This window comes from Malus sylvestris, chromosome 11 (assembly GCF_916048215.2).
Source record: "Malus sylvestris chromosome 11, drMalSylv7.2, whole genome shotgun sequence".
NCBI classification, from domain to species: Eukaryota; Viridiplantae; Streptophyta; class Magnoliopsida; order Rosales; family Rosaceae; genus Malus; species Malus sylvestris.
The window spans coordinates 6,563,953-6,589,965 of NC_062270.1; the positions used below are offsets into that span (position 1 = coordinate 6,563,953).

Here is a 26,013-nt window from a genome sequence, read left to right on the forward strand (position 1 = left end):
TTTACGTAAACTTTTGTGTTCCCTTTCTGGTTCCAACAACCCCAAACCCCGGTTCGGTTCAATTCGGTCACCGTGAGCAGAACTGCTGTTTCGTACGCGTTTGGGGCGGCGGCGGTAATCGGAGGAGTGGGAAAGTGTTTGCGGAAATTAAAACGGTGGATAAGTTCGAGAAGGGGCTGAACGATGTCGTCTCGGGGAAGGAGGATTTGGAGGTGGAGTCCGCGGCGGAGGTTTCGTGGTTACGAGAGTTTCCGAAACGATCGGTCATTGTCGTTTTGTGCTTTTCGGACTTCCTTCTGCGCAACATGGACAGAGTAAGCTTAAAGCTTGAAGCTTTAACGACAATGAAATGTGTTGTATTTGATTCTCTGCCTGTACATACTTATACCTGTTATATGCGTTTGTTGGAATATTTGTGGCCATGTCCACTTGTTTTAAATTTGTGCATATCCCTATTTTAAGTGAAGTTCTGCCGAATTTTAAATAGATTTTATTGGTTGATAACTTTAGTTATGTTTTTATGCGTATTATGGCTTCGTCACCCATCCAAGGTGATGACCAGCACACCTCGGGACGTTCACTGGACATCAGGGCCGCACGGAGATGATTGCTACATATGCAGTATCATCTCCAAGTTAAGGATGATGATCGTCTTTTTCTTCGGTTGGATCCCTTCAACGACAATACCAATACTACTAATTGTAGTATTGGTGATGATATTATTCATCGTAAAAGGGAATTCGTTGTATTTGATTCACTGCATGTACACACCTGTTATATGCAATTTTTTTTTTGTAAGATATTGCGCCTTAAGTAATATGAAACCCGGATTTGAATTATTACTATTCTGTTTTGTAATAATTTGTATGTACATATGACTTTAAATCATAAATTCATCAGGCAGTCTTCCCTTCCAACATAGATGGAGGAAGATGGAGGAAGGCTGCTTATTTAGTTTTACACACTCACGAAACAGAAATATTTACAGCGTACACGCAATGCCCCGACCAACGTAGATGTAGGGAGGCAGCTTATTGTATAGAAACTAAACAACTTAGGTTATAAATTTAGAATGCAATGCATTGTCTCTCTCTTCAACCGGCTGTTTACACTTTGAGTTTCACCATCATGCAGGATTCCAGAAACACGTCGTCTCAAGGCTTTCCGTCCAGCTTCAGATCCCTCTGCAAGTCAATCATATAGAGCCTTTTAACATAATTAGTTGATTATAATACTTTGCTTGAGATGTGTATGTGTTAACATGCATGAAATACATCTCAAGCTACAAGCAAATTAATGATTGCCTAATAGAGATGAACGGAATACTGTACGAACTTGTCCTGCATTGCGAGAAGCTCAGCATCATTCTGCAACCATTTTTCCTTTTGAAGCTTGTCCTGCAAATTCAAACACGTACGCATCTTAATCCTCGGAGTTGTTATGAAATCGATTCTCCTTCCCAAATGGGAATTTCCGAACATGAAAACTTGTATGGTACGTTTTGGTCTACCACATAGGCTGGATACAAACCAAAACATATAAACAACTGACTTGCGACTAGAGTATGGAAGACAATAAATTAAATTCAAATTCCTAGACATACCTACGCAAGCGCAGCTCCCACCAAGATGGTACCAAGCTGCTGAAGAAGATGATGGTGATGAGGTTGCAGTTTCGGTGGATGGCATCCCTATTTCCGGATCAGGGATATCTTTGATCTTGGGCCAATCACTGCCTTCCTTCCCACATTGTTTTATCAGCGAGGCGCAGCGTTGGATAGAGAGATGCAGGAGGGAGGTTGGTAGCCCACCCTCTGGCAAGGACTGGAGTGCAGGGCAATCCTCAATGTATATATCATGGAGGGAATTGAGGTTTTGGAGTGCATCCGCAGGGCCAAATGACTCGAGCCTTGCACACGAGCCAATACTCAAATACTCAAGAGATGTTGGGAGGCCTTCAGCTGGCAACGTTACAAGCTCAGGACAATTGTGGATGGAGAGTGTTGTGAGGGAGGTGAATCCTTGGAACAACTTGTTTTCTTGGTTGGACAAATACTCAAGATCTTTGCAGTTATGGATGTAGAGTGCTCTGAGTTTGGGGAGACCCCAATCTGGAAGACGTATGAGGTTTGAGATATTGGAAAGCGTCAAGAACCATAGACCAGAGATGATACCAGGCCACAAACCCACTAATGTTTTAGCATCTGCAGAACATGTATCCAATGCCAAATGTCGAAGTTCCTTCGCTTGTACAGACTGCTTTAAAGAACCTCTTTCTAGCATTTTGATTACTGAATTGCACCCACTTGTTTCCAATTTCTCTAGATTGAAGCAGTTTGGCAACGCATGTAGCTCGGGGCAATTGATGATTATGAGTTCATTCAATATTAAGATCCCACTTGAAAGCCCAAGCAGGTGAGAACTCCTTACAAACCAGCTCTGCAGAACAGGATTGTCAACAAGCGTGATATTCTTCGGGCGGACGAGGTAGTTTATTGTAAGGCTTACCAATGATTCACACCTTTTGATCTTCAGAAAATCAAGTCCTTCCGAATAATTTACACACATTTTCAAATTCGGGCAGTTAGCTATCTTTAGCTTTTTGAGGGATACAAACGTTCCTTTCCAAACCTCCAACTCTAGCATATTTTTGAGACGGAATTCTTCAAGTTTCGGTAGCACCCCAAGATCAAGGACTTTGGATCTGTTGCAATTATTCAAATGAATACTAACCAAATTGGTGAGCAGTCCCATCCATCGTGGAAATTCAGTGCCCTTGTAGTGACAGATTTGGAGCTCTTTGAGTGCCCTTGGGTGAGGTTCCAAGTCTTCAAGTACCTGCTTTGCAGCGGCTTCATCATGAAAATTCAGATCGTTATCACTCCATTCATAAACCACTTTCTGAATCATTTCTTTCCCTTTCAAGTTGGCCTCCCCTGCATTCACTGCATTTTCCAGCTTTGTGATGTGCAACGTTCCTCTAAGGTACACCATGTTCTTCAATTCTTCAAGTTTGTATCCTGTTTCTTGGCTAACCTGAAGAGATATATATATTTTGTAAGATAGAGGTTTGACCCCACTCAACAACAAGAAAAGGATTGGAAAAATCAAAATATAAATATATTTGAAGGAAAAAAACAAAAAACAAACCGGAAATTTGTGCAAGTTGTGCAGACTGGTTAGACACCCCATGCTTCGTGGCAACATCAAGGCCTTGTACCAGAAAATTTCATCTAGCTCCAGATGTCTCAGGTTGACAAGAGCTTTGAATTTCTTGGGCAAATTGAAAATCCAAGGACAACGCAAAAGTTTCAGCGTCTCCAAATTGAAGAGGTTGCATACCGAGTCAGGGAGCTTTCTGATTTCAGTTGTCGATAAATCGAGGTAGCGCAAGAGCTTCAACCTCCCAATTGAATCTGGAAGTGTGACAACTGTGCTTGAACTTAGGTCTAGCACGCGCATATACGTAAGTGAATGAATTATCTCACCTTGTCCTTTCCCAAAGGCTCTCAGTTGCAAGTGTTGAACTGGAAGTAAAAGTGTGCGCAGCTTCTTCGATTTGTTGGCGATCTCTATTGCAGGCTTCTCAACTTGTTCTGAAAGCAGTGATATATGACGAGATTTTTCGTCAAAATCTTTCATATCATTCACTTGACAACAAAAGGGACTGGAAACTGAAAGTGCCAGATCATGGATAAGATCATGCATCCTATACTTTGTCTTGTCTTCAGTTGAGCATTCGAAGAAGAACCTGTCTGACAGCTCCTTGAAGTATCGACTTCCGATGTCTTCTAGCCTCTCTTGCACTCCGTTCTCAGGTGGTTGTATAAATCCTTCTGCCATCCATAACTTGACCAACTCATCCTTCTCATAGAGATATGATTTCGGAAACATGGAACACAACGAAAAGCACTGCTTGTGATCTGGTGAGGGCAGGTGATTATAACTCAGTCTAAGAGCAGGCCACACTCCGGTATCATCTCCTGCTCGAGCCTTCCATGTTTGACTTTTGGCAACATTTTCCCATTCTTTCAAGTTTTTCCCACGCAACAGACCTGCCATTTGTTTTATAGCCAAAGGAAGACCCTGACACATACGTACAATTTCCCGTCCACAATTTTCAAACTCCCGACGTTCGCTATCGCTCAAGTTACTATCTTCTTTGAGTGCCAATTTTTTAAACAACGACCATGACTCATCATCACCCAAACATTTGAGAGAATAGAGTGACTCTGAATCCATAATACATGAAACATTTTTCTGCCGACTAGTCACCAGAACCTTACTTCCGTTGACCCCCACATTTAAGACATTTACTAGTGGCTGCAATTCTTCATGATTCCACAGGTCGTCTAGAACAAGTAAAAACCGTTTCCGAGCCAGAAGTTCACGAATGCGAGTTTGTAGTTGGTCCAAGGAGAGAGAGGTAAAGTCAGTATTCTCAGTACGGGTTTGGAATCGTTCCAAGTAGTTGGAGTAGAGACCATGAAGGGATTTTAGTTGGGGCAAGTTGAGAGGGTTGAGATCACTGGGGGAAGGTAGTTGGTTCAACTCGAGGGAACAGGCATCTTCAAACGAGATTTGTAGTTTGTCGAAGATGGAAGAGTTGGGATCGACAGGGGTTTGGGGTTTGTCGAAGATGGGATAGTTGAGATCGACATGGGTTTGGAGTTGAGATTTTTTTTCATCGAACATGTTTAGTAAAGACTTTATTGGTTTTGTTCTTTTCAAATTTAATGAATACACTAGAGAGACCAGTATTTCTGTGAAAATCCTCTTCATCTCAAAATCCTTCCCCACATGAACCCAAATTTTAAAACTGAAATACCCATCAACCTTTTCATCTTGAAAGACAAGTTGTGCAAGAGTTGTTTTACCCACTCCTCCCATCCCAACAATTGAAAAGTTTCCCCTACTGGCTCCTTTATCAGTTATCAGCTGTTCTATGATGATCCTTTTTTCCTCTTCCCTACTACTAACAACTGAACTGTATGGAACGGACACAGTTTCCCGCGTTGTTTCATGTGTTTTTGAAGGAATATGATCACTTCCTATCATTTTTCTGTAGAATTTTCCATCTTCTTTAATCACATGTAGTCTTGATGTAATTTCTCTCAACTTAGACAATAAACGATGCAGAAAGAGAAACTTAAAAGCACCAAACAGAAGATGGAATTTGTGTACCTGCTGCTGCTGCTTCTTCATCTTCCACCATTCACATTCTGCTGCCCAACAGTCGATCAAATCCTCAATATCATAAGATGCTGCTCGTAGCCTTTCGAACCAATTCTTCAGGGTGGGAGGAGTAGAAGAATTCATCTGATGATTTCCTTCCAAAATTTTAAGCAAATCTTGAACTTCCATAAAAGAAAGTTTCAGCCTCTCTACCTCATCCTCGATATTTACGAATTCATTAGTCGCAACATTAGCCAGTTTCTTCGTTGCAATCTCTACAATAGGACTTGCAAGGCTGATAAGTAAGTCAGCCATGTTGCTATTTTCTTCCGAATTAAAATGGAAAGCCGAAAACAACAAATGGACAAGAAGAAACGAGGGTGAAAGAAGGGAAACACAAATATTGTGTCATTTGGAGTCTGGAGAGACAATCCGGCTGTGTTTCTTGAATTAATGGATGATGCTTTGAAGAGAGCAATATATATAGCCGAGGCATGTGACACTTCAATTCTGGAACAATCTGATACTTTCCTTTGGTTGAAAAGATTGGAAGGCTTGAGCAGCACCAGAAGAATACTTGACAACACTCAAAGAACTTTGAATACTTGAACATACAGAAAAATCAAGGAATGACTCAAGCAGAGAGGAGAACAAATTCCCGTCCTCTCTCTGTCATTGAACTTCCCAAAGAATTATTAGAATGTCATGGTAAGCAGATCTTCCGAGCTAGAACCTTAGAAATTCACAAAAACGTGGCTCACTAGAAAATATCAACGTTTCTGCAAGGAAAGTTTTCCTTGGTGCGAAAGTGAGGAATTTTTCCTTGCTTCTAACCTCGTCCCATGGAGATGCTCTAAAAACAATCAAAAGCATAAACAAACCAACCAATTCCAGATGCAGCACTCAAAGAATATAGTGCGAACGCATCTTTCACCAACAACTAGAAATTATGTGGAAGGTCAGGATGTTAGTCGTTCCTCCTAAACTGGTATGTTTTAAGAAGCCAGGACGAAGAGGTTCTCTACTCTTGCACTGTGGGTGAAGTTATTATTATTTTATATTTCTACTTTTAATCTTTTCACAATATAGTCTTTTGCTTAATGGCATTTCCGCAAGTTATAAATAGAAAAGAATGATTCAGATAATCTTTCTAAATCAATTTCTTTCATGACCCGTTAATCCTATATAACCTGTTAACGAATCGGATCGTTATTAGATCACTTGTTACAAACCGGTTATCTTAACGAGTTTGACACAACACGACTCGTTAAGATAACGGGTTTGACACAAAAAAACTACAAACACGATCAGTTTGCCAAGCCTACCTAACACCATCTCTCACACATAGTAGCCACCGTGTGTGGACAGATCTGGACCATATAAGTGAATAGCCCTGCTGACTCACCTGATTAAATTGTAAGTGAAGGAATGAGTTTGTTGGAGTCTTTCGGACCACAACCTTCTGGAACCAAATATCTCCTCCCTGTTCGACATCCATTCTACTCTTGTGCTGTCAAGGACTGAGTTAACAACGCATATCAAACTAAGCTAACATAGATCAAGATGAGTCATACAAAGATGAAAAAATCAAAGCTAAAACATATCAAAAGAAAATAAACTATTACTCCGGAGGTCCACACTTTATGCTTACTAGTTATTGTATACATGTATGCATAGGGGAGAATTACCTATTCTAAAGTAGGGGGGAGGGCAGCCACTGTTTTTTTATTTTTTATTTTGCTTTATTTACAACAATACCAGCCGAATGAGAATGGGTTGGGAGGGTGATTCTCAAAAATTCAGAGGGTAATTTTGTCCATATGATTAAGCAGGACCCACTCGATTTCACGCTATTTACAACCAAGCCGTCAGGTTTGGGCTGATATTGGGGCTGGTTGGAAGGGCAATTTTGTCCTGTTTGTTTGAGACGGATTGGGGTGGGTGTAGGTTTGCTGTGATTCAGTGAGGGTTTCGGGGATGGGAGGCCATGCCTCCGATAGAGAGAGAGAGAGAGAGAGAGAGAGAGAGAGAGAGAGCGAGAGAGAGAGGGAGAGGGAGGAGTGGGGATCTTAGCGCCATTGCTGCAGATTCTCGATTTCATGAGTGGGAGAGGGGGGACATTCAGAGATAAGTATGGGGCCTGTAGTAGTTAACGGGACACGAGAGTCTCAGGAGTTGAACCCAACCAGCTCTCATACGAGCCTGAGGCGAGGACTCCATATTTCCCTCTTGCTTTGCTGTACTGGTCGTGTTACTTGATGGAACTGCGGCAGTGCTCTTCAGCTGCTTGATTTTCTCTCTAAAATACCCACTCATTGTTGAAGCTTCAATTTTCATTTAAACTTTTCCCTGTTGAGGTAAACTCTCTGCTAAAAGCTTCTAATTCATCCTTTATTTCTTATTTCAACCAGGCACATTTTTTATGGATTTATGTTTTTTTTTTATGGATTCAGAAAAAAAAATTGCGTGTATGTCGGTCCTGTCACCGCATGATTTGATAATCCGACCGCGAAGCTAATCGTTTCTGTATGTTTTGGGGGTTGCAGACCTGGACTGTCGAATGGAGAGGATGAAAAGCAACTACAGGAAAGCAGCAATGGAGACCCGGCAGCAGCATATTCAAGTCGATCTGGGTAATCTCATGGCCTTCGACCCTCATCACAGCTTCCACTCCATCCCATTCTCTAAGTTATTTTTCTTTATTTATTCAATATATCTCTATTTTTTGGTAATATTTTTGTATACTTCTGGGCTTTTTGATGTGATTGCTTTTGAGAAATTAATTGAAAATTTACTTTTGGAAATTGGGATTTTATTTGGATTAATCCCATCAATAAAGTGGCTATCTTTAAGTGAAATAGTGAAATTTTCACACTATGCTGATGGGTTTTTGTTGAGTGGGTGAAATTCTGATTTGCATTTTCATGGTATTTAGGGAGGAATTAGTGAAGGAATGTATAACGAAAGGGACCGAGTTGGCCTCTCCCACTCTCGCGCCATTGAAAAGGTACTGAATTCAAACTTTTGGATGGTTGAGAATCTGGATTTTGTGCAGAAAAGAAAAACAGGGTTGTTCAGTGTTTATCTGTACTGGTTTGTCTTACGGAATTATTATTTCAAATTTGTTGTGTGCTTGAGGAGGTCTATCTTTTATTCTGGCCTGAAATTGGTCTGTCTTTGGAATGGAAAGATAAAAATTTCGTAAACGTTTTGATATTTTTGACATGATTTATACTTGGGATTTATATTTTTCGAAGTTTGTAAAAGTACTTGACCTGTGATGAGTTCCTTTGTATAGTTTATTAAATAAGTTACATATTTTTCGTGAATAATTTTGTGTTTGATCTGGTACTAGAATAAGAATGGTGTTTGAAATTTTGTTGGCGTGCTAAGTGAAACTACCACTGCTAAGGCTTTTGGAGGAATGGTGTCGAAACCCATCAAATTTTCCCATACTAATTGCTTCATTTATTTTGTTAAGCTTTATTTGCCTCATTGTTCACCTGTAATGGTTTCATCAATATTGGTAACATAGGATAATTTCATGTTTTTTTTTCTTTTTCTTTTTTCGGTTTTAAGGCATTTTTCCTTGCTTCAAAATCTTATAGGCTTCATAAATGTGCTTACCTTTGTTGGGATTTTGAACTCAGGGAAGAAATACAAAGTTGAAGAATATTATAAGCAACAAGAAAGGCTTTTTGAAGGGTTCTGATTTGTCAACTAAGTAATCGAGTTTGGAAGCTAATCACTTACTTATGCTAATACATACAAATTATATTAGATTTGTGTGTGGTGAACTATATACTATATACTAACAGGCAACCCCTTATGTTTTAACATGTAATTCTATTCATAAGACGTTTCCTTTTCTATTTGCCGGTGTGTATTTTGATAGAAGTTAACGATGAAGAAAGTTTTAATCAGTTGAGTCGGCTTTGCTTCCTGCAGATAGCTTTGTTTTATGTTGCTGTGCTTGCAGGGCTTCTCCACAGGTTCCCTGCAAACTTTACTCAGGTGTGAGCCAATGCTTTTTTCTTTCAACCCTTTGTCTCTTTCTTTTTGTTCTGTTAAACATGTGCTCTATGGTTCTCATTTAGTACTCTTATGTACAACAAACAGCTGGTCAGATTAGGAACAGGGAATCTGGGGGCTCTGCTGGTGCTAAAGCATCCGAACAAGGGGAAGCAATAACCTTTGCTAATGTTGCTGGCGTTGATGAGGCTAAAGCAAAGCTAGAAGAAATTGTGGTATGTTGGGTACTCCTCTGTTTCCTTTGATATCACCAAATGAATCATCACAATCTTTAGAGGATCCTAAAGGTTTCCTACTGTCCTCTGAATTTTTATTTATGCCCATGTTTTCTGGTCAGGAATTTCTTCGGAATCCAGACAAGTATATACGACTTGGTGCACATCCTCCACGTGGGGTTCTCTTGGTGAGTTACCAAAGACTAATTAATCAATGATGAATTACACCTCAAAACCTCAGAGTGGGAAGTCAAAGGTCCCAATTCAAATGTTTAGCATTTATGGTTAACTTGATGAGCCAACTATGGTATGCCTTTCACGGATATCTCCCATGCCTTTCTCGACAAGGTTTTGAACCCTTTTTTTTTTCTTCTGTGTATGTTGTGTTGGATTAAGGTGGAGTGCATAATTCCCAAGGACAATGGAAGCCACTTGGAGAAATACTATTTGAGTACCCAAGCTTAATTTCTGCTCCACTACACTAATTTATGTATGTCCAAATCACATTATCATAGATATTGCATTGCATTTTAAACATTTGTACATTAATTTTTAATTGGTATTGACAATGAAATACAAACATCAGAGACAATTATTCTAAAACCTTGAATTAACAAAAAAGCAATGATACAATTAGATTACCGATTGTTAGGCATTTAGAACAAAAATACATAAAAATGAATCATTCCAAAGCTTCTTTAGGGACTTATGACATAGCATTAGAGATGGGAAAGAAGGTGGTATGTCAAAGGTAATTTTCGTTATCCGTTCAATTTTGATGGTGTTCCTTATCTTAGTTGTGTTTATTTTCTATGTTGTATATATCCACGTACATATGCGTATGTGTGTGTGTAGAATGATCATCTAACAAAAAACATGCTAAACTATATAGAAAATGAAAATTATACGTATTAGTGTGTAAAGGTGTTGCCCTTCTATTATTTTGTAGTACACTACTTTTATTTTGCTAGGCAGCACTCTCTATCACTCAGAAATAATTTGCAAACAACAATTTAGAATGTTTTATGTGTAAATTTCCAAAATCATGGCACTATTGATGGTTGCTCTCTAAGCTGCCAAATTAGGTGTAAAAAAAATCTGAGCTGCAAATTTGTTTCTTGGTGCACTTGATGACATTACTAGGTGTACGTTCATAGTGTATTGAAGTTGGATGATTTCTTAATTACAGTCTTGAGGTGCAGGAACTGTGGAACCTGCAATGGCTGGCAGGCATTGCGGTGTACCATGTGCAGATGATTAGGGAGGGTGCAATACCAAGTGAAGAATTACACCTTGAGAAGGTAGACTTTCCTTCATTTAGATTTTTGACCTCTATGTGGTTCTTGGTTTTAAGAACAAAAGTTACTTTTGTTTTGAAATTGCAATTTGAGTTGGTGTCCCTGTCTGTGTGTTCTGTGAATTTGTTTTGAGAACAAAAGTTACATTGGTTTTGAAATGGCATGCTTGATTCATTCAAAAGTAGGAAAAAATGGGATTTTTAGTTGGTTTATATAATCTTTTACACAAAGTCTTAAAATGGTATGCTTGATTCATTCAAAAGTAGGGAAAAAATGGGATTTTTGCAGTGAATTTGTCCTGTTTTGGTTCAATGGTTTGGGCAATATGGAGAGCAATTTGGGAAATTTTTACCAAAACATTGATGGATAACATGTGTATCATTTTTTTTTTACATAAATGTTGAATGTTGAATGCCTTATCATTTTAGTTTTTAACATGCCATTGTTTATCTATATCCAAAATGAGTCTGAATCTTTTCAAATAAATGTTACTTTCTGATTTTAGAAACTGTAATTCACTTTTTATTGATCTTTTCCTATATATTTGATTTATAGAGCTCTTGGGTTATCAATTGTGATTGGAAATTCTACTCCTCACATAGATCATAGGTAAAAAACACTATTTTCTTTTCTTATTACTTTTCCTTCAAATGTGTTTTATTCTGAGATTGTCTCTTTATATGTTGAAAATTTCTAGCACTAATGCAAACTTCAGAGCATATAGGAAAGCAAATGTTTTCCATTTTAGGTACAAAGAGCCAAATATGTTATCTATGTCTTCAATGAAATGGTATAGTGTTATTTCTTTTAATTGTTTAGTTTAACTGATGTTTGGATGCTTATATATTATTCGTTTTGTCTTTTTGAACATGAATGGATAATCAAATTGGAATAGATTCTATTTTTTTAGTTCATTTTGCTTATCAGTTTATCTTCTTTGAACCAAATGCAAATTCCTATCTTGCATTGTTAAGCCCTGAAATTAGAACAAAAAAACTTGCATGAAATTGAAGTTTTCTCTGATTGAGAACTCATTTTTCTTCTACTTGAAGTTTTCTCTGCTCAATTTCTGAATAATTTAGAAATGGTTGTTAAATTGTGGGTTACGATTTCAAAACCTACAGAGCGTGGCCATTTTTTCTACTATTTACTAAAATGGTGAGGAAATCCTTCCATTATACTGTCTATATTCAGTTATAATACTTTCATTTGCATACAATTGATTCTAACCTGTAGACATCGAAATTTCGGTGAAATAAATGTTGACCAATAATTACAATTTCAACGCTCACGCGTCACATAAATTTTACACGTAGCGTGTGACTAAACGAAAAATCAAAATAAATCAGAAAAATCATCAAACAGGACAAGTGTCAATACCTGGCATAAACGATTTATTTCATCTGAATATTATATTCGAAACTAGGCCTTGAAAAATTCTATAAATAGAAGCCATTTCATTCATTTTAAGGAGGATTTTTACATACATTTTCTCTACTCCCAAATTGGAAGAGAATTCACATCACACAAAAACCTTGAAGCCTTGAAACTCTAAAGCTCTCAAGCAAATCCCGAAGGATCAAGAAAGCCCTTTTCGTTATTCGTCAAATCCTCCTTCAAAATCAAGTCCCAACGGCCCTTGAAGAACTTCTACCAATTCAAGATCAAGTCCCGACGGTCCTTGAAGAAAAGATTCATGATTCATCATCTGTTTAATCCCTAGATCAAGCTCCGACGGCCCTTTGGATCAACGACGTCAACAAATCTGCATAACTGTTTATCCTAAGATCAAAGCCCCGACGGCCCCTTGGATCAACAACACATCAACAAATCTACCCATTGCAAAGATAGAATCAGATGATCAAGTTGTAAAAGAGATTGTAACCCCGAAATCAAAATCACAAAATGTTATTTTGTACACGTGTTCTTGTCTCATTTATTGCACGAATTTCCGTGTTTACAAATGAATTGCAAAACAAAATAAAAAAAGTAGCCTTTACTTTCCCAAAAAAAAAAAAAAGAAGAGGCATTATCATGATGTCTCTCATTTTCTTTCTTTATGTTGTGCACTATTCCAAAGTTATTTATTTATTTATTATTTTTTTCTTCTTTCTTTTTCCCGCATGGTGTCGTCCACTTTGCTCAACCTTTTTTTTTTTTTTCAGAATGGTGCATATGCACCTCAAGAAACTTTTGTTACTTTTTTTTTAGCCGCCCACCATCATATATATTAAAATGGGCGTGGAGCACCCAAAACCCTTACAATTTTTTTTTATAAATGATGGCCGGCCACCATTCGTTTGCTTTTCCATTTTTTTGTATTTTTGTTATTCTTCTTTTCAAAATGTGCTGATGGATTCCACCATGATCCTTTATAATTTTTAAAAAAAAATTCTTTTCTTCACTTGGCGTTAAGGCCCCATCGATGCCCCATATATGTATATATAGGGGATGGAGTGAGAGTTTTCAGAGAAGGGTGAAGACGAACGGAGAGCTGGAGTCGAGTTTGGCGGTAGTGCAAAGCGTCAAGCTTCACGACCGGCTAGTTGTTTGACGGCAGTCACTTAAGTTTTTCGCCGACTTTGATCATGGTGGCCAGAGTGAAGCTGAGGGTTTTGCAGGCTTGGATGTAGGTGTGCTCAAAGGTGTGGTGTTGTGCAAAAGCCTGCAGCGGGGTTGCGTAGTGCGATTGCGTAGCATTTTGGTTTTCTTCGCCAGTGTAGTGTGCTTTGAAGGACCGCTCTGTAGCTGCCCTATTTGCCGTGCTGCTTAAGTTTTGTGGCTGCTTTTTTTTTTCTCTTGCAGTCACGGTATTTTTCAAGTGTTTTAAGAGTAACACCATTACCATTCTTGCGAAGGACGACGATTCGCAAGATAAGGGAACAACATTGAAGCTTTACGCGCCACTGACTGGTCCTAAGGCGCTTGCTCTTTTCGCGAAAGACAACTCCATGCATATTAAGGCGTGGTCTTCCAAAGTATCTTGGGAGGTGGTAGACTCTGTTGGACCAAATACGAAGAAGAAGACGTGCATATCGAGGATTTTTATCTTGAATCCTTCGCACCATGCTCATGACAATCATCTGGCATCGTTTAAGCTTCTTGGTGATCACATCCACAACGAATGGTACCCTGTCGACTACTGGAGACATCGTCTTTGATGAGTTTTATTGGGAGTGGCTTGAAGATGTCTTAAGCCGATCTAAAGATGTGCTTACTAACATGGGCCTTTACCACGCTGTGTACGCATCTTTGTTTAGTTATGATCACCATCATTCCGTCATTCGTGCGTTCTTTGAGCATTGGTGTTCGGCGACCAACATACTTCACACGGCGCAAGAGGAGATGTCAATTTCAAAGTTGCTAGCAAGATGGCTGCAGTTGAGTCTTTTAGCCTTGTTATTCCGGTCTTAACCAACATTTATAATGGCTTGAGCATTATTTCGAACTCGGCAAACACTGAAAATCGTGTTGCGGTGCTTCCTTACCACTATGTGTATGTTGGTTGGGTGAATACTTTGGCACTCATATTTCTTTGTCGACTCTAGACAAGTCAAGGTCTTCTTCATCGACTGCAGCCAATCTGGGGCCTTTGATGACAAAATATTCTAGAGTGCTCTCCGTGAAGAGCCTTGATGATTTGCAGTTGCGAGCGTTGTTTAAAAGTTGTGAAGATTTGAGGATGGACCCCTTATCGAGAGCTGGCTCGGTGTGGTGAGGCATCATAGACAATTCGCATCTACGCTTCTCAGACTTGTCTTATCTTATAAGTCTTCGCTCGAGGCTTGTTTCTTTGCGGCAAGAAGACATATGCATGTTCAACCATATAGTCCCCACCGTTTCAGCAGGCAATTTGGTTTTGTCCAAAACTTGCCAGGCAAGTTGAAGGAAAAGAATCAATCGGCATCCTTGCAAGTCGTGTATATGCATTGGGAGTCTTGTACCTGTGCATGTACAAATGTTGTTATCACGCTACCAACCAAAGACGAGTTCAAGAGTAATCCAGTGACCCGTGTTTACGTACGTTAGTGGTCAAAGGTACATTATAAGAACTTGGGGATGACAAGTGGTACCAATTCTTCTCACTCAGGCAATGATATGTCGAGAGAGGGTTGTCATATGGTTCCTATGCAACTGGTACCTCTTGATTGCGCGAGTGCGGCTCCCTTGCAAGATAGACTTGTAGCTTTAACCCCTCAACGCCCATGCTCATCTCCTCGACATCTGGATGCTTCTGAAGAGGCGGGAGATGAAGTTGATTTGCACGAAGATGGGTTTATTTTGCGGCAGCGTCAACAAGTTTCAAACAAGCTACCACTTGAGGATGCTCAGGTTGACAGCGATGTCAATTTTCGTCATAAGAAGAAAGAAGTGTTTAGGCCTCCTCAATTCGAGGACCGTGTGCCATTTGAGAGAGATGTATGTATTTCATTTTCTCTCGTGATTTCTTTTGCTTTCACCATTTTGGCTTCCGTTTCTAATATCTTTCTTTGTCTTCTTTAAGTTGGGCCTTCTTGTCCTTTTGATTTGGCAAATGCAGATGTTTATTCTTATACGGGGATGCTATTTGGAGGCGACCTACCTACAGACAGGGAGATCGGGGATTCGCCTGGTGCAGAGCTTGTTCCAAATCCACCGAACTTTCTGAGTTTGCCATGTGTAGGTGGAGGTATGCTATAACCTGTCATGCGTCCAACACCTTTGCCAGCTAGCTCTGAAATCTCTTTGAGAGGGCCGAACCTTAGCGGTACTGGGCAACTCATCCATCGCATCAGTCTTGGTGCGACAATGGATATCAAGAGCCATATTAAGGAGAGGATTTCTAAGTGCCCGTTGAAAGACCTTACGTTACTCAAGGAGGATTTGTCGAAGCTTGTTTCTATGATTGATAACCTTAACATTGATTCTTCATCCTTGAAGATCAAGATTGCCGAACTTATTGCCGCCTCGACTGAGTATTCTTTCTTGCGGCCATAAGTTTGGCAATCTTGATCTTCAAGGATGAAAAATCAATGTTAAGGTTGTTCATCACAGAAACAAGCTTCGACAAATCATCTTCTTAATATGGCTCTTGATATCCATTGCCGCACCAAGACTGATGGGATGGATGAGTTGCTCAGTACCGCTAATGTTCGGCCCTCTCAAAGAGATCTCAAAGATGTTGGACGCATGACGGGTTTTGGCATACCTCTACCTACACATGGCAAACTCGGGAAGTTCGGTAGATTTGGAACAAGCTCTGCACCAGACGGATCTCCGATCTCCCTGTCTGTAGGTAGGTCACCTCCAAATAGCATCTCTGTATAGGAATAAACATCTGCAGTTGCCAAATCAAAAGGACAAGAAGGCCCAACCTAAAGAAGACAAAGAAAGATATTAGAAACGGAAGCCAAAATGGTGAAAGCAGAAGAAATCACGAGAGAAAAGGAAATACATACATCTCTCTCAAATGGCACATGGTCCTCGAATTGAGGAGGCCTAAACACTTCTTTCTTCTTATGACGAAAATTGACATCGCTGTTAACCTGAGCACCCTCAAGTGGTAGCTTGTTTGAAACTTGTTGACGCTGCCGCAAAATAAACCCATCTTCGTGCAAATCAACTTCATCTCCCGCCTCTTCAGAAGCATCCAGATGTCGAGGAGATGAGCATGTGCATTAAGGGGTTAAAGCTACATGTCTATCTTGCAAGGGAGCCGCACTCGCGCAATCAAGAGGTACCAGTTGCATAAGAATCACATGACAACCCTCTCTCGACATATCATTGCCTGAGTGAGAAGAATTGGTACCACTTGTCATCCCCAAGTTCTTATAATATACCTTTGACCACCAACGTACGTAAACACGGGTCACTGGATTACTCTTGAACTCGTCCTTGGTTGGCAGCGTGATAACAACATTTGTACATGCACGGGTACAAGACTCCTAATGCATATACACGACTTGCAAGGATGCCGATTGATTCTTTTCCTTCAACTTGCCTGCCACGTTTTGGACAAAACCAAATTGTCTGCTAAAACGGTGGGGACTATATGGCTGAACAATGCATCGATCTTCTTGCCGCAAAGAAACAAACCTCGAGCGAAGACTTATAAGATAAGACAAGTTTGAGAAGCGGAGATGCTAATTGTCTATGATGCCTCACTGCACCGAGCCAGCTCTCTCTAAGGGGTCCATCCTCAAATCTTCACAACTTTTAAACAGCACTCGCACTTGCAAATCATCAAGGCTCTTCACGGAGAGCACGCTAGAATATTTCGTCATCAAAGGCCCCAGCTTGGCTGCAGTCGATGAAGAAGGCCTTGACTTGTCTAGAGTCGACAAAGAAAAATGAGTGCCAAAGTATTCACCCAACCAACCATACACATATTGGTAAGGAAGCACCGCAGCACGATCTTCAGTGCTTGCCGAGTTCGAAATAATGCTCAAGCCATTATAAATGTTGGCTAAGATCGGAATAGCAAGGCTAAAAAACTCACCTGCAGCCATCTTGCTAGCAACTTTGAAAATTTCAAGACGAACTAAGTTGACGTCGCCCGTTGGGAAAACAAACTTACAAAGCCAACAAGCTAAGAAAGCAGTAGGTAAGACTCATCCATATGTTCTGATGCTATGTCAAGATCCTCAAACGCTCTTAACTCGTTAGAAGAGCGACACCTGGTTGAGCCAATAACATTGGACGGGTCTGAATCTTCCTTTGGCCTAATGGTCTTGTTATGGTCACTTTTCTTCGAAGGCTTTTTATATCTCATGGCCTCCCAGTACCAAAATCGAATCCATGAGGAAATTCTCATGTCTGATTTACCTTGAGCATCCTGGAAAAGCTTGTGATACGCCCAAAACAAACAGCAGCAACTCGCAGGCAATCCTCGGCTATTGCAAAGAGAAAGTTCCTCGGCGCTGAGAACGACCTCGTCGTAAAACTTACCTTGGATCGGCAAACCTTTTATCCTGTGAAGATCCCAAAGTGAAATTGACATCTCCTCTTACGCCGTATAAAGTGTGTTGGTCGCCGAACACCAATGCTCAAAGAACGCACGAATGACGGAATGATGGTGATCATAACCAAACAAAGATGCGTACACAGCGTGGTAAAGGCCCATGTTAGTAAGCACATCTTTAGATCGGCTTAAGATATCTTCAAGCCACTCCCAATAAAACTCATCAAAGACGACGTCTCCAGTAGTCGACAGGGTACCATTCCAAGCCATAGCTCCACTGTGGATGTGATCACCAAGAAGCTTAAACGAGGCCAGATGATTGTCACGAGCATGGTGCGAAAGATTCAAGATAAGAACCCTCGATATGCACGCCTTCTTCTTCGTATTTGGTCAAACATAGTCTACCACCTCCCAAGATACTTCGGAAGACCACAACTTAATATGCATGGACTTGTATTTCGCGAGAAGAGCAAGCGCCTTAGGATCAGTTAGTGGCGCGTAAAGCTTCAACGTTGTTCCCTTATCTTGCGAATCGCCGTCCTTCGCAAGAATGGTGATGGTGTTGTTCTTAAAACACTTGAAAATACCATGACTGCAAGAGAAAAAAAAATCAGCCACAAAACTTAAGCAGCACGGCAAATAGGGCAGCTACAGAGCGGTCCTTCAAAGCACGCTACACTGGCGAAGAAAACCAAAATGCTACGCAATTGCACTTCGCAACCCCGCTGCAGCCTTTTGCACAACACCACACCTACATCCAAGCCTGCAAAACCCTTAGCTTCACTCTGGCCACCATGATCAAAGTCGGTGAAGAACTTCAGTGTCCGCCGTCAAACGACTAGCCGGTCGTGAAGCTCGACGCTTTGCACTATCGCCAAACTTGACTCCAGCTCTCCGTCCGTCTTCTCCCTTCTCTGAAAACTCTCACTTCATCCCCTATATATACATATATGGGGCGTCGATGGTGCCTTAGCGCCAAGTGAAGAAAAGAAATTGAAAAAAAAAATTATAAAGGATCATGGTGGAATCCATCAGCACATTTTGAAAAGAATAAAAAAAAATACAAAAAATGGAAAAGCAAACGAATGGTGGCCAGCCATCATTTATAAAAAAAATTGTAAGGGTTTTGGGTGTTTCACGCACCATGATTTGGGTGCTCGAACCCCATTTTAATATATATGATGGTGGGCGGATTTAAAAAAAAAAGCAACAAAAGTTTCTGGAGGTGCATGTGCACCATTCTGAAGAAAAAAAATGAAAAGCTGTGGAATGGTACACGGCAGAAAAAAATAAATATATATATATAATAAAAAAAAGATGGTCGAGCAAAGTGGACGACACCATACGAGAAAAAGAAAGAAGAAAAAAAAAAGCTTTGGAAAAGTGCACAACATAAAGAAAGAAAATGGAAGACATCATGATAATGCCTCTTTTTTTTTTTTTGGAAAGTAAAGGCTACTTTTTTTTATTTTGTTTTGTAATTCATTTGTAAACACGGAAATTCCTACAATAAATGAGACAAGAACACGTGTACAAAATAATATTTTGTGATTTTGATTTCGGGGTTACAATCTCTTTTACAACTTGATCCTCTGATTCTATCTTTGCAATGGGTATATTTGTTGATGTGTTGTTGATCGAAGGGGCCGTCGGGGCTTGATCTTAGGGTAAACAGTTGTGCGGATTTGTTGATATCGTTGATCCAAAGGGCCATTGTGGCTTGATCTAGGGATTGAACGGATGATGAATATTTTCTTCAAGGGCCGTCGGAGCTTGATCTTGAATTAGTGGAAGTTCTTCAAGGGTCGTTGGTGCTTGATTTTGAAGGAGGATTTGACGAAGAATGAATAGGGCTTTATTGGTCATTCGGGAATTGCTTGAGAGCTTTAGAGCTTCAAGGTTTTGGTGTGATGTGAATTCTCTTCCAATTTGGGAGTAGAGAAAATGTATGTAAAAATCCTCCTTAAAATGAATGAAATGGCTTCTATTTATAGAATTTTTCAATGCCTAATTTCGAATATAATATTCAGATGAAATAAATCGTTTGTGCCAGGTGTTGACATGTGTCCTGTTTGATGACTTTTCTGATTTATTTTGATTTTTCGTTTAGTCACACGCTACGTGTAAAATTTATAAGACGTGTGAGCGTTGAAATTGTAACTATTGGTCAACATTTATTTCACCGAAATTTCGATGTCTACAAACCCAAATAGGATATTAGTTGACTTAGAAATGATTCTAATGATTCTCCTGTTTTATCTAATTATTGTCCAATGAATTGTATTCTTCTGTTAAATAATGATTAATTAGAATGTCTAAGAAAAAAAACTCAGGCATTGCAATGTTTGAAATGATAATATAAATCCAATTTGGCTCGAAACCTAAATAGGATATTAGTTGACTTAGAAACGATTCTAATGATTCTCCTGTTTTATCTAATTATTGTCCTATGAATTGTATTCTTCTGTTAAATAATGATTAATTAGAATGTCTAAGAAAAAAAAACTCAGGCATTGCAATGTTTGAAATGATAATATAAATCCAATTTGGCTCGAAACCCAAATAGGATATTAGTTGACTTAGAAACGATTCTAATGATTCTCCTGTTTTATCTAATTATTGTCCTATGAATTGTATTCTTCTGTTAAATAATGATTAATTAGAATGTCTAGGAAAAAAAAACTCAGGCATTGCAGTGTTTGAAATGATAATATAAATCCAATTTGGCCATTTGCTAGTTAGAGAACCTAATTTGGGAAGTAGGTTTTAAAGTTTCAATAGTTTCATTGTGTGTAATTTTTTGTGCTTTGCCTACCGGGAATCTAATAACCAAAGGCTTACTTATGTTTCTCAAATGGTTTTTAACTGTATGTTTCGTTTCTTTACTATTTTCAGATGATATAAATAATCAGTTCTGTGATGCTGTTAAGAATAAAGGATCTAATATATTTGATTTGTTGTCTACAGAAAACCAAGGAACTTTATAGCACAGATTTACTAAGTCAGTTACCTGCTTTGCAATGGCTTCTTTCTCCCTTCTTGATTGCCAGGTGTGGATCCATGCATTGTACTTATATTTTTGTAATTTAATTATCCTTTTTGAAATTTCTGTCAAGATATTCATTTTCCTGCATTTTAAAGTTGAAAAGTGTAGTTTTTGGAGCCAACACAATGGAACAATCGAATCAACTTTCGTCTACCAAAGACCGGCTCCAACTTTGTTGATCAATTTCGTTCTCAATTTTATTCAGTTATCTACTTGAATCCATTTTTCTAATCCTAATTAGTTCATGCAATTAGCGCTCTTTCATGTTTAAATATGCTAAATACTCTAGATTTGAAATTTTGTGTGTTGAATATCAAGATAGAGAAACTTTTCTCTAAAACACCATCTGTCCATTTATGCATTTGTTTCTAACTTTCTGTTATTGCTTTTGTTGTTCCTTCTTTTCTCTGATATGTAGCTGTTTTCATTTATTTGTTAGAAATTGGAAAAATTGAAGTTAATGTGAACAAATGACAATTGGCTGTAATGATCATCGAATTCCCTCATCTAGCTAATATTGAATCGTATCGAGTTCTGCGTGGTTGGGTTTTCTGGCTATCCTCTGTTGGGATGCTCGGAAAGTTTGGTGGGAATTGGAAATTCAGTTTGAAAATGAGAATTTGGAGTTGTTTTCTATGTCGGTTATGGGATTGACAATTTTCGGCTAAGAAAGAATTAGACTGTTACTTATTAAGTTAGGAGGATTGCGGTGTCAAAAATTAAGAAGGGTTAGTGTTATTGTAATGGCACTTGCATTTGTTTTGAACCTAAAAAATATTTAGCCCTTTTCTGTATTGAGATCCGATGACCTGAGAGTATCGAAAAGAATCCATTTATTAAGGTAACAGCGCAATGGTGGTGGGAATAAGTGTTCTTAAGTATCTATGGATGTGATAAGAATTAGGTGGATGATGTTGAAGCATCAGTCAATAAAAAACAAATAGGATCTCAGATATTTCACATTAATCCATACATTAGTGCTTGAAAGATTAGCCGTTGAAACAAGACCAACACACTTTTTTGGCTTTTTTGTTTAGTTGTTAAAACACGTGTCTGGCCTGCAGGACATATATTTTGTCATCTTAACTTGAAGGGCAATATAAGTGTTAAATGCATGTTGCTTCTGTATCTTAGGAAACGGAGCATTTTTTTGCAACTGTATCTTTTGTAATCAGCTTGGTTGGATGTATATAAAAGCCGAAGTGCTCATCTTACAGACACCTTTCATTCATTTATCTTTTTTGTTCGTTCATGATTATGTTGAATTTTTTTTCTTCAGGTTAAATGTCTTATTCATGTGGTCAAGGCTGGTGCATTCAAGTTCCGCAGCAACGCGCGAACATTTTTGCTAGTGAATACTAAAATGACATTCTGTGCCGGCGGCATTCGGCACAGATTTTATGTATGTATCTATATTAACATAAATGCTAGACTGATGTAGCACTCTGGCTACAAATGCATGGTGTTATACGCAAGGTCTTTAGCTATCTATCACTTGGGGGGTCCTCCATACTGTTTTTGGAATTGTTATAAAGAGACCGGGTATGGCGAATTTCACAAGCGGAATTTAACTCATGTCTTCTAGACGCCTACAGTTTTCAATATGACAGAGAGAATTTTTACGTCCTTGATTCACAGGGATGACATTGGGCGTACGCGACCTAGATGTCCGAGGACGGTTCAAGATGTCAGAGCTCTCATCAGGAGTTGTTTATGAGATTGCCTACATTGTTAAATTAACAAATGGAGCATCCGGATGGGAACTCCCTGTTACACTCAAAATCAATCTCCCAGGGCAGGGCGGAACAGAAAAGAAGCGCCGATATAGTCTCCTCGAGAAGCCGAGAGGACTGTGGATGGAGCTTATTGGTGGCAGCTTTCAGTCCATGGCAGGAGAAACGGGAGAGGTGATCTTTGATCTTTATATTCATGACAAGCCCTCCAAAAGTGGGCTTATAGTTAAAGGTATCATTATCAGGCCAAAAGAATTGAACAGATCTTAAATCCTAAATGTTCGATCTGTTAAGAACACCTACCAAAAGATTTGTACATGGCACAAAAACTCATTTGATCCTTGAGAGCCAATTCTTACGAAGTTACCATGGACTTACCAACTCGGCTGATGAAAACTTAAAATATTATATTGCATAAACTTGAATTTGAGAGTAAAGCAAATTCCATCAAACTTCGTATACGTACATGCACTCTTTTTAAAATCTCTTCAAATCTTAACTTGATTACACCTCTAACTGTATTTAGATTAAAGAAAATTAGGCAGGTGGTAAAATTATCCTTTGGTTAAGATAGTTCTTTTAAGCACACCACATTTCATATTCAAATATTATATACCTCATCACCCTGTCCCTCCAACTAGTGTAAATTAAAGTAGTACTCTCCCTTGTAAAACTAAATAAAAAATAAAACATAAAATTTAAAGATTAAAAGACCTCAAAAAAACCGGTGTGCAATCCGGTCGGCTTTGGTCCACATTCGAAATCACTGTCGCGTCACTTATATCGAGCTTGTTTTCATGTTCTTTTAAAAAGACTAAAAGTGTTTTTGGAACCAATCCTTGTTAAAAAAAACAAGTGAATCTTGAAAAAACACTTCAAGTTAAATAAAGCGTTGAAGAAAAAGAAATTGATAAATTCATGCATCATGCATATGTGAATGAATGTGAGGGGTTGATGCATGTAGGCTGCATAATTCATTTAATAATTATTCTCCCCTTGTGGTGGGAACAAAGATAAAAAGACTTTTACCAATAAGTATTCAGTTTCTTTAGAGAGAGAGAGAAAAAAAAAAAACAGAGAAAGGCCATGCTTCTGAAACTCAAATTGCTTGACATGATTGACCTACAAAGCGTTTTGGTTCCGTCCACGTTATAGTCACTATTGAGCTTGAGCATCTGAAAGAACTGTGGACATTATGTGCAGTTTAGGCATTTTCTTGTGCAAGGTATGATGGGTGAGTGACCCAAGAGAACAAATTTCATTGGGACACAAGTGTTATCAATTAAGATCATTCATGAAACAAAGATTGGACTGGTTTTGGAGTCACGGTAAGAGAATATTGCATACTGTTAGAATATTCATTTCTCTGTTCATACACATTACGTAAAAAATATCATGCCACATATGGGAATAGATTTATTAAAAATTCAAGTGTTTTATAGAAAATCCACTTGAAAATTCTTTTTAAATAAGCATATGACATGTGGTTCTCCAAAATGCGCTTCTATAACCCATGAACACTCTTAAGTCAGAAACACGTTTAATTGTAAATAAAAAATTATTTTAAAAAAAAAAAAACATTTTTCCAGAGCTCACAAGAGCAGCCCCTTTAGTTTTGGAAGGCACAGCCCAGTCCATTTAGAAGAAGCATTAACTACCAATTGGAATTCAATTTTCAGTTAATCACCCGCCAACCCATAACAAAGCGGAAAAAACCGTCCGCCTCCTACCCTTACCCCTAAAATCCAAATCCCTTCTGTGCAACCGCCACGTGTTCTAACCACAGCCAGTGCAGATAAATATCCCTCCACAGTTCCTCTCTCCAAAAATCTTCCCCGACCTTATAGAATATCCGTCTCGCTCCCTGCGAAGCTGGGAACTCGGTACACTGACTCAGCGACTGAGCGAGTCGTTTCATGCTCTGGAAACCATGAACCCCAGAGCGCTCCTTTACTCCTTCTCTCCGAAACCCAACATCGTCCCGCCCGATATTTCGGCCACCAAGAGAAGTTTCGGCGGCGATCACGCGAGACACCAACCGCCGTTTCGGTTTCGTGTGCGGATTCGGAACCGTGAGCAGTACTGCTGTTTTGTACGCGTTTCGAGCGGCGGCGGCGGTAACCGGAGGAGCGGTAAAGTGTTTGCGGATGTTAAATCGGTGGATAAGTTCGAGAAGGGGTTGGACAAGGTCGTTTCGGGGAAGGGGGATTTGGAGGTGGAGTCCGCGGCGGAGGTTTCGTGGTTACAAGAGTTTCCGAAACGATGGGTGATTGTCGTTTTGTGCTTTTCGGCTTTCCTTCTCTGCAACATGGACAGAGTAAGCTTAAAGCTTGAAGCTTTAATGGTTATGCAATTTGGAAATGGTAATTAAAAATGGAAGGTGGAAGTTAATTACAGCAGTAAAAAAGTAACTTTTTGTGAATTGTGGCAGGTAAATATGAGCATTGCAATACTACCCATGTCAGCAGAGTACAATTGGAACCCAGCAACTGTGGGTTTGATACAGTCTTCTTTCTTCTGGGGATACCTCCTCACTCAGGTTAATTACATTTATGCACTTCTTCTAGTTAGTAATTACATTACTTTTTTTAAGTTTATATGTGATAGGGTCAATCGAGTTTAGTAGAGGGCATAGTACCCGCTCTATTGTACCCGAGTTTGTCAAATCATTTTTTCGTAGATTAGACTAGTTCAGAATATCGTGATTTTAAATAAAAATAAGTCAATTGCCAAGTACTTTCCTTTTTGTCCCGTAACATTGATGACACATTCCTGATGTTCCATCAAAGATTCAAAAGTATAGCTTGTGAGAAACTTTTTGGTTTTTCTTTTAGTTACGTTAGAGGGAATCAAATTATGGACTTACCGTAATCTAATCTATTAATACGCCCTCCCTCAGGACTCAAACGCTTAATGTTTTATCCTTCTTTTTTTTTTTTTTTTTGGTTAACTTATGACTGTGAGTGGCAGATTGCTGGTGGAATATGGGCAGACACAGTAGGTGGTAAGCAAGTATTGGCATTTGGAGTCATTTGGTGGTCCATTGCTACTATTCTCACTCCTGTTGCCGCTAAAGTTGGATTGCCTTTCCTACTCGTTGTTCGTGCATTCATGGGGATTGGTGAGGTTGGTCTTCTATAATTTATCAGTAATCTGTAGGAAATAGGTTGTTTATCGATCACTAGTTACTATGATAATTTGTCAACTTTTGCTAATACTAATCACTATGGTTATTCGTTAACTTTTACTAATTACTATTCACTTAGTCTGCTTCTCTTTTCAGGGTGTTGCTATGCCTGCAATGAATAATATACTGTCGAAATGGATTCCTGTAGCAGAGAGAAGTAGATCTTTGGCTCTGGTTTACAGTGGAATGTATCTTGGATCAGTCACCGGCTTGGCCTTTTCACCATTTCTAATACATCAGTTTGGATGGCCATCAGTCTTTTACTCCTTTGGTTCTCTGGGGACGGTCTGGTTCGCTCTATGGATAAGTAAGGTGAGTGACTTTTACCCCCTCTCAGATTAGTATTCTTTTTCAGGAAACATGTTACTTGCAACCTAAGGTACAACTT

At 39.2% G+C, this 26,013-nt stretch overlaps 3 protein-coding genes across 4 annotated transcripts in view; 2 read left to right on the forward strand and 1 right to left on the reverse strand.

Moving 5' to 3' along the window:
- LOC126589076 (sodium-dependent phosphate transport protein 1, chloroplastic) overlaps positions 1-26,013 on the forward strand; it is a 28,041-nt gene continuing 2,028 nt past the window's right edge. The window contains exons 1-5 of one of the 2 annotated variants that reach the window (XM_050254256.1): positions 1-212; positions 24,654-24,755; positions 24,870-24,977; positions 25,409-25,564; positions 25,722-25,937. In XM_050254256.1, coding sequence (XP_050110213.1) covers positions 24,747-24,755; positions 24,870-24,977; positions 25,409-25,564; positions 25,722-25,937 — 489 coding nt within the window. In that variant the 5' untranslated portion in view covers positions 1-212; positions 24,654-24,746. Of the gene's footprint in view, positions 213-24,207; positions 24,756-24,869; positions 24,978-25,408; positions 25,565-25,721; positions 25,938-26,013 lie in introns of those variants that run through there. The other variant, XM_050254255.1, reaches the window with a different exon arrangement.
- Positions 815-6,272, reverse strand: LOC126589066 (disease resistance protein RGA2-like). The gene is made up of 4 exons (XM_050254245.1): positions 3,150-6,272; positions 1,604-3,035; positions 1,336-1,397; positions 815-1,184 (listed from the first exon to the last, which is right to left on the reverse strand). Exons 1-3 carry the CDS (start codon positions 5,487-5,489, stop codon positions 1,363-1,365), a joined length of 3,807 nt encoding a protein of 1,268 aa, XP_050110202.1. The 5' UTR covers positions 5,490-6,272; the 3' UTR covers positions 815-1,184; positions 1,336-1,362.
- LOC126589085 (ATP-dependent zinc metalloprotease FTSH 9, chloroplastic-like) lies at positions 6,895-11,311 on the forward strand. Its single transcript, XM_050254265.1, has 8 exons — positions 6,895-7,531; positions 7,721-7,807; positions 8,110-8,181; positions 9,123-9,188; positions 9,287-9,421; positions 9,544-9,609; positions 9,818-9,911; positions 10,611-11,311. Exons 3-7 carry the CDS (start codon positions 8,128-8,130, stop codon positions 9,884-9,886), a joined length of 390 nt encoding a protein of 129 aa, XP_050110222.1. The 5' UTR covers positions 6,895-7,531; positions 7,721-7,807; positions 8,110-8,127; the 3' UTR covers positions 9,887-9,911; positions 10,611-11,311.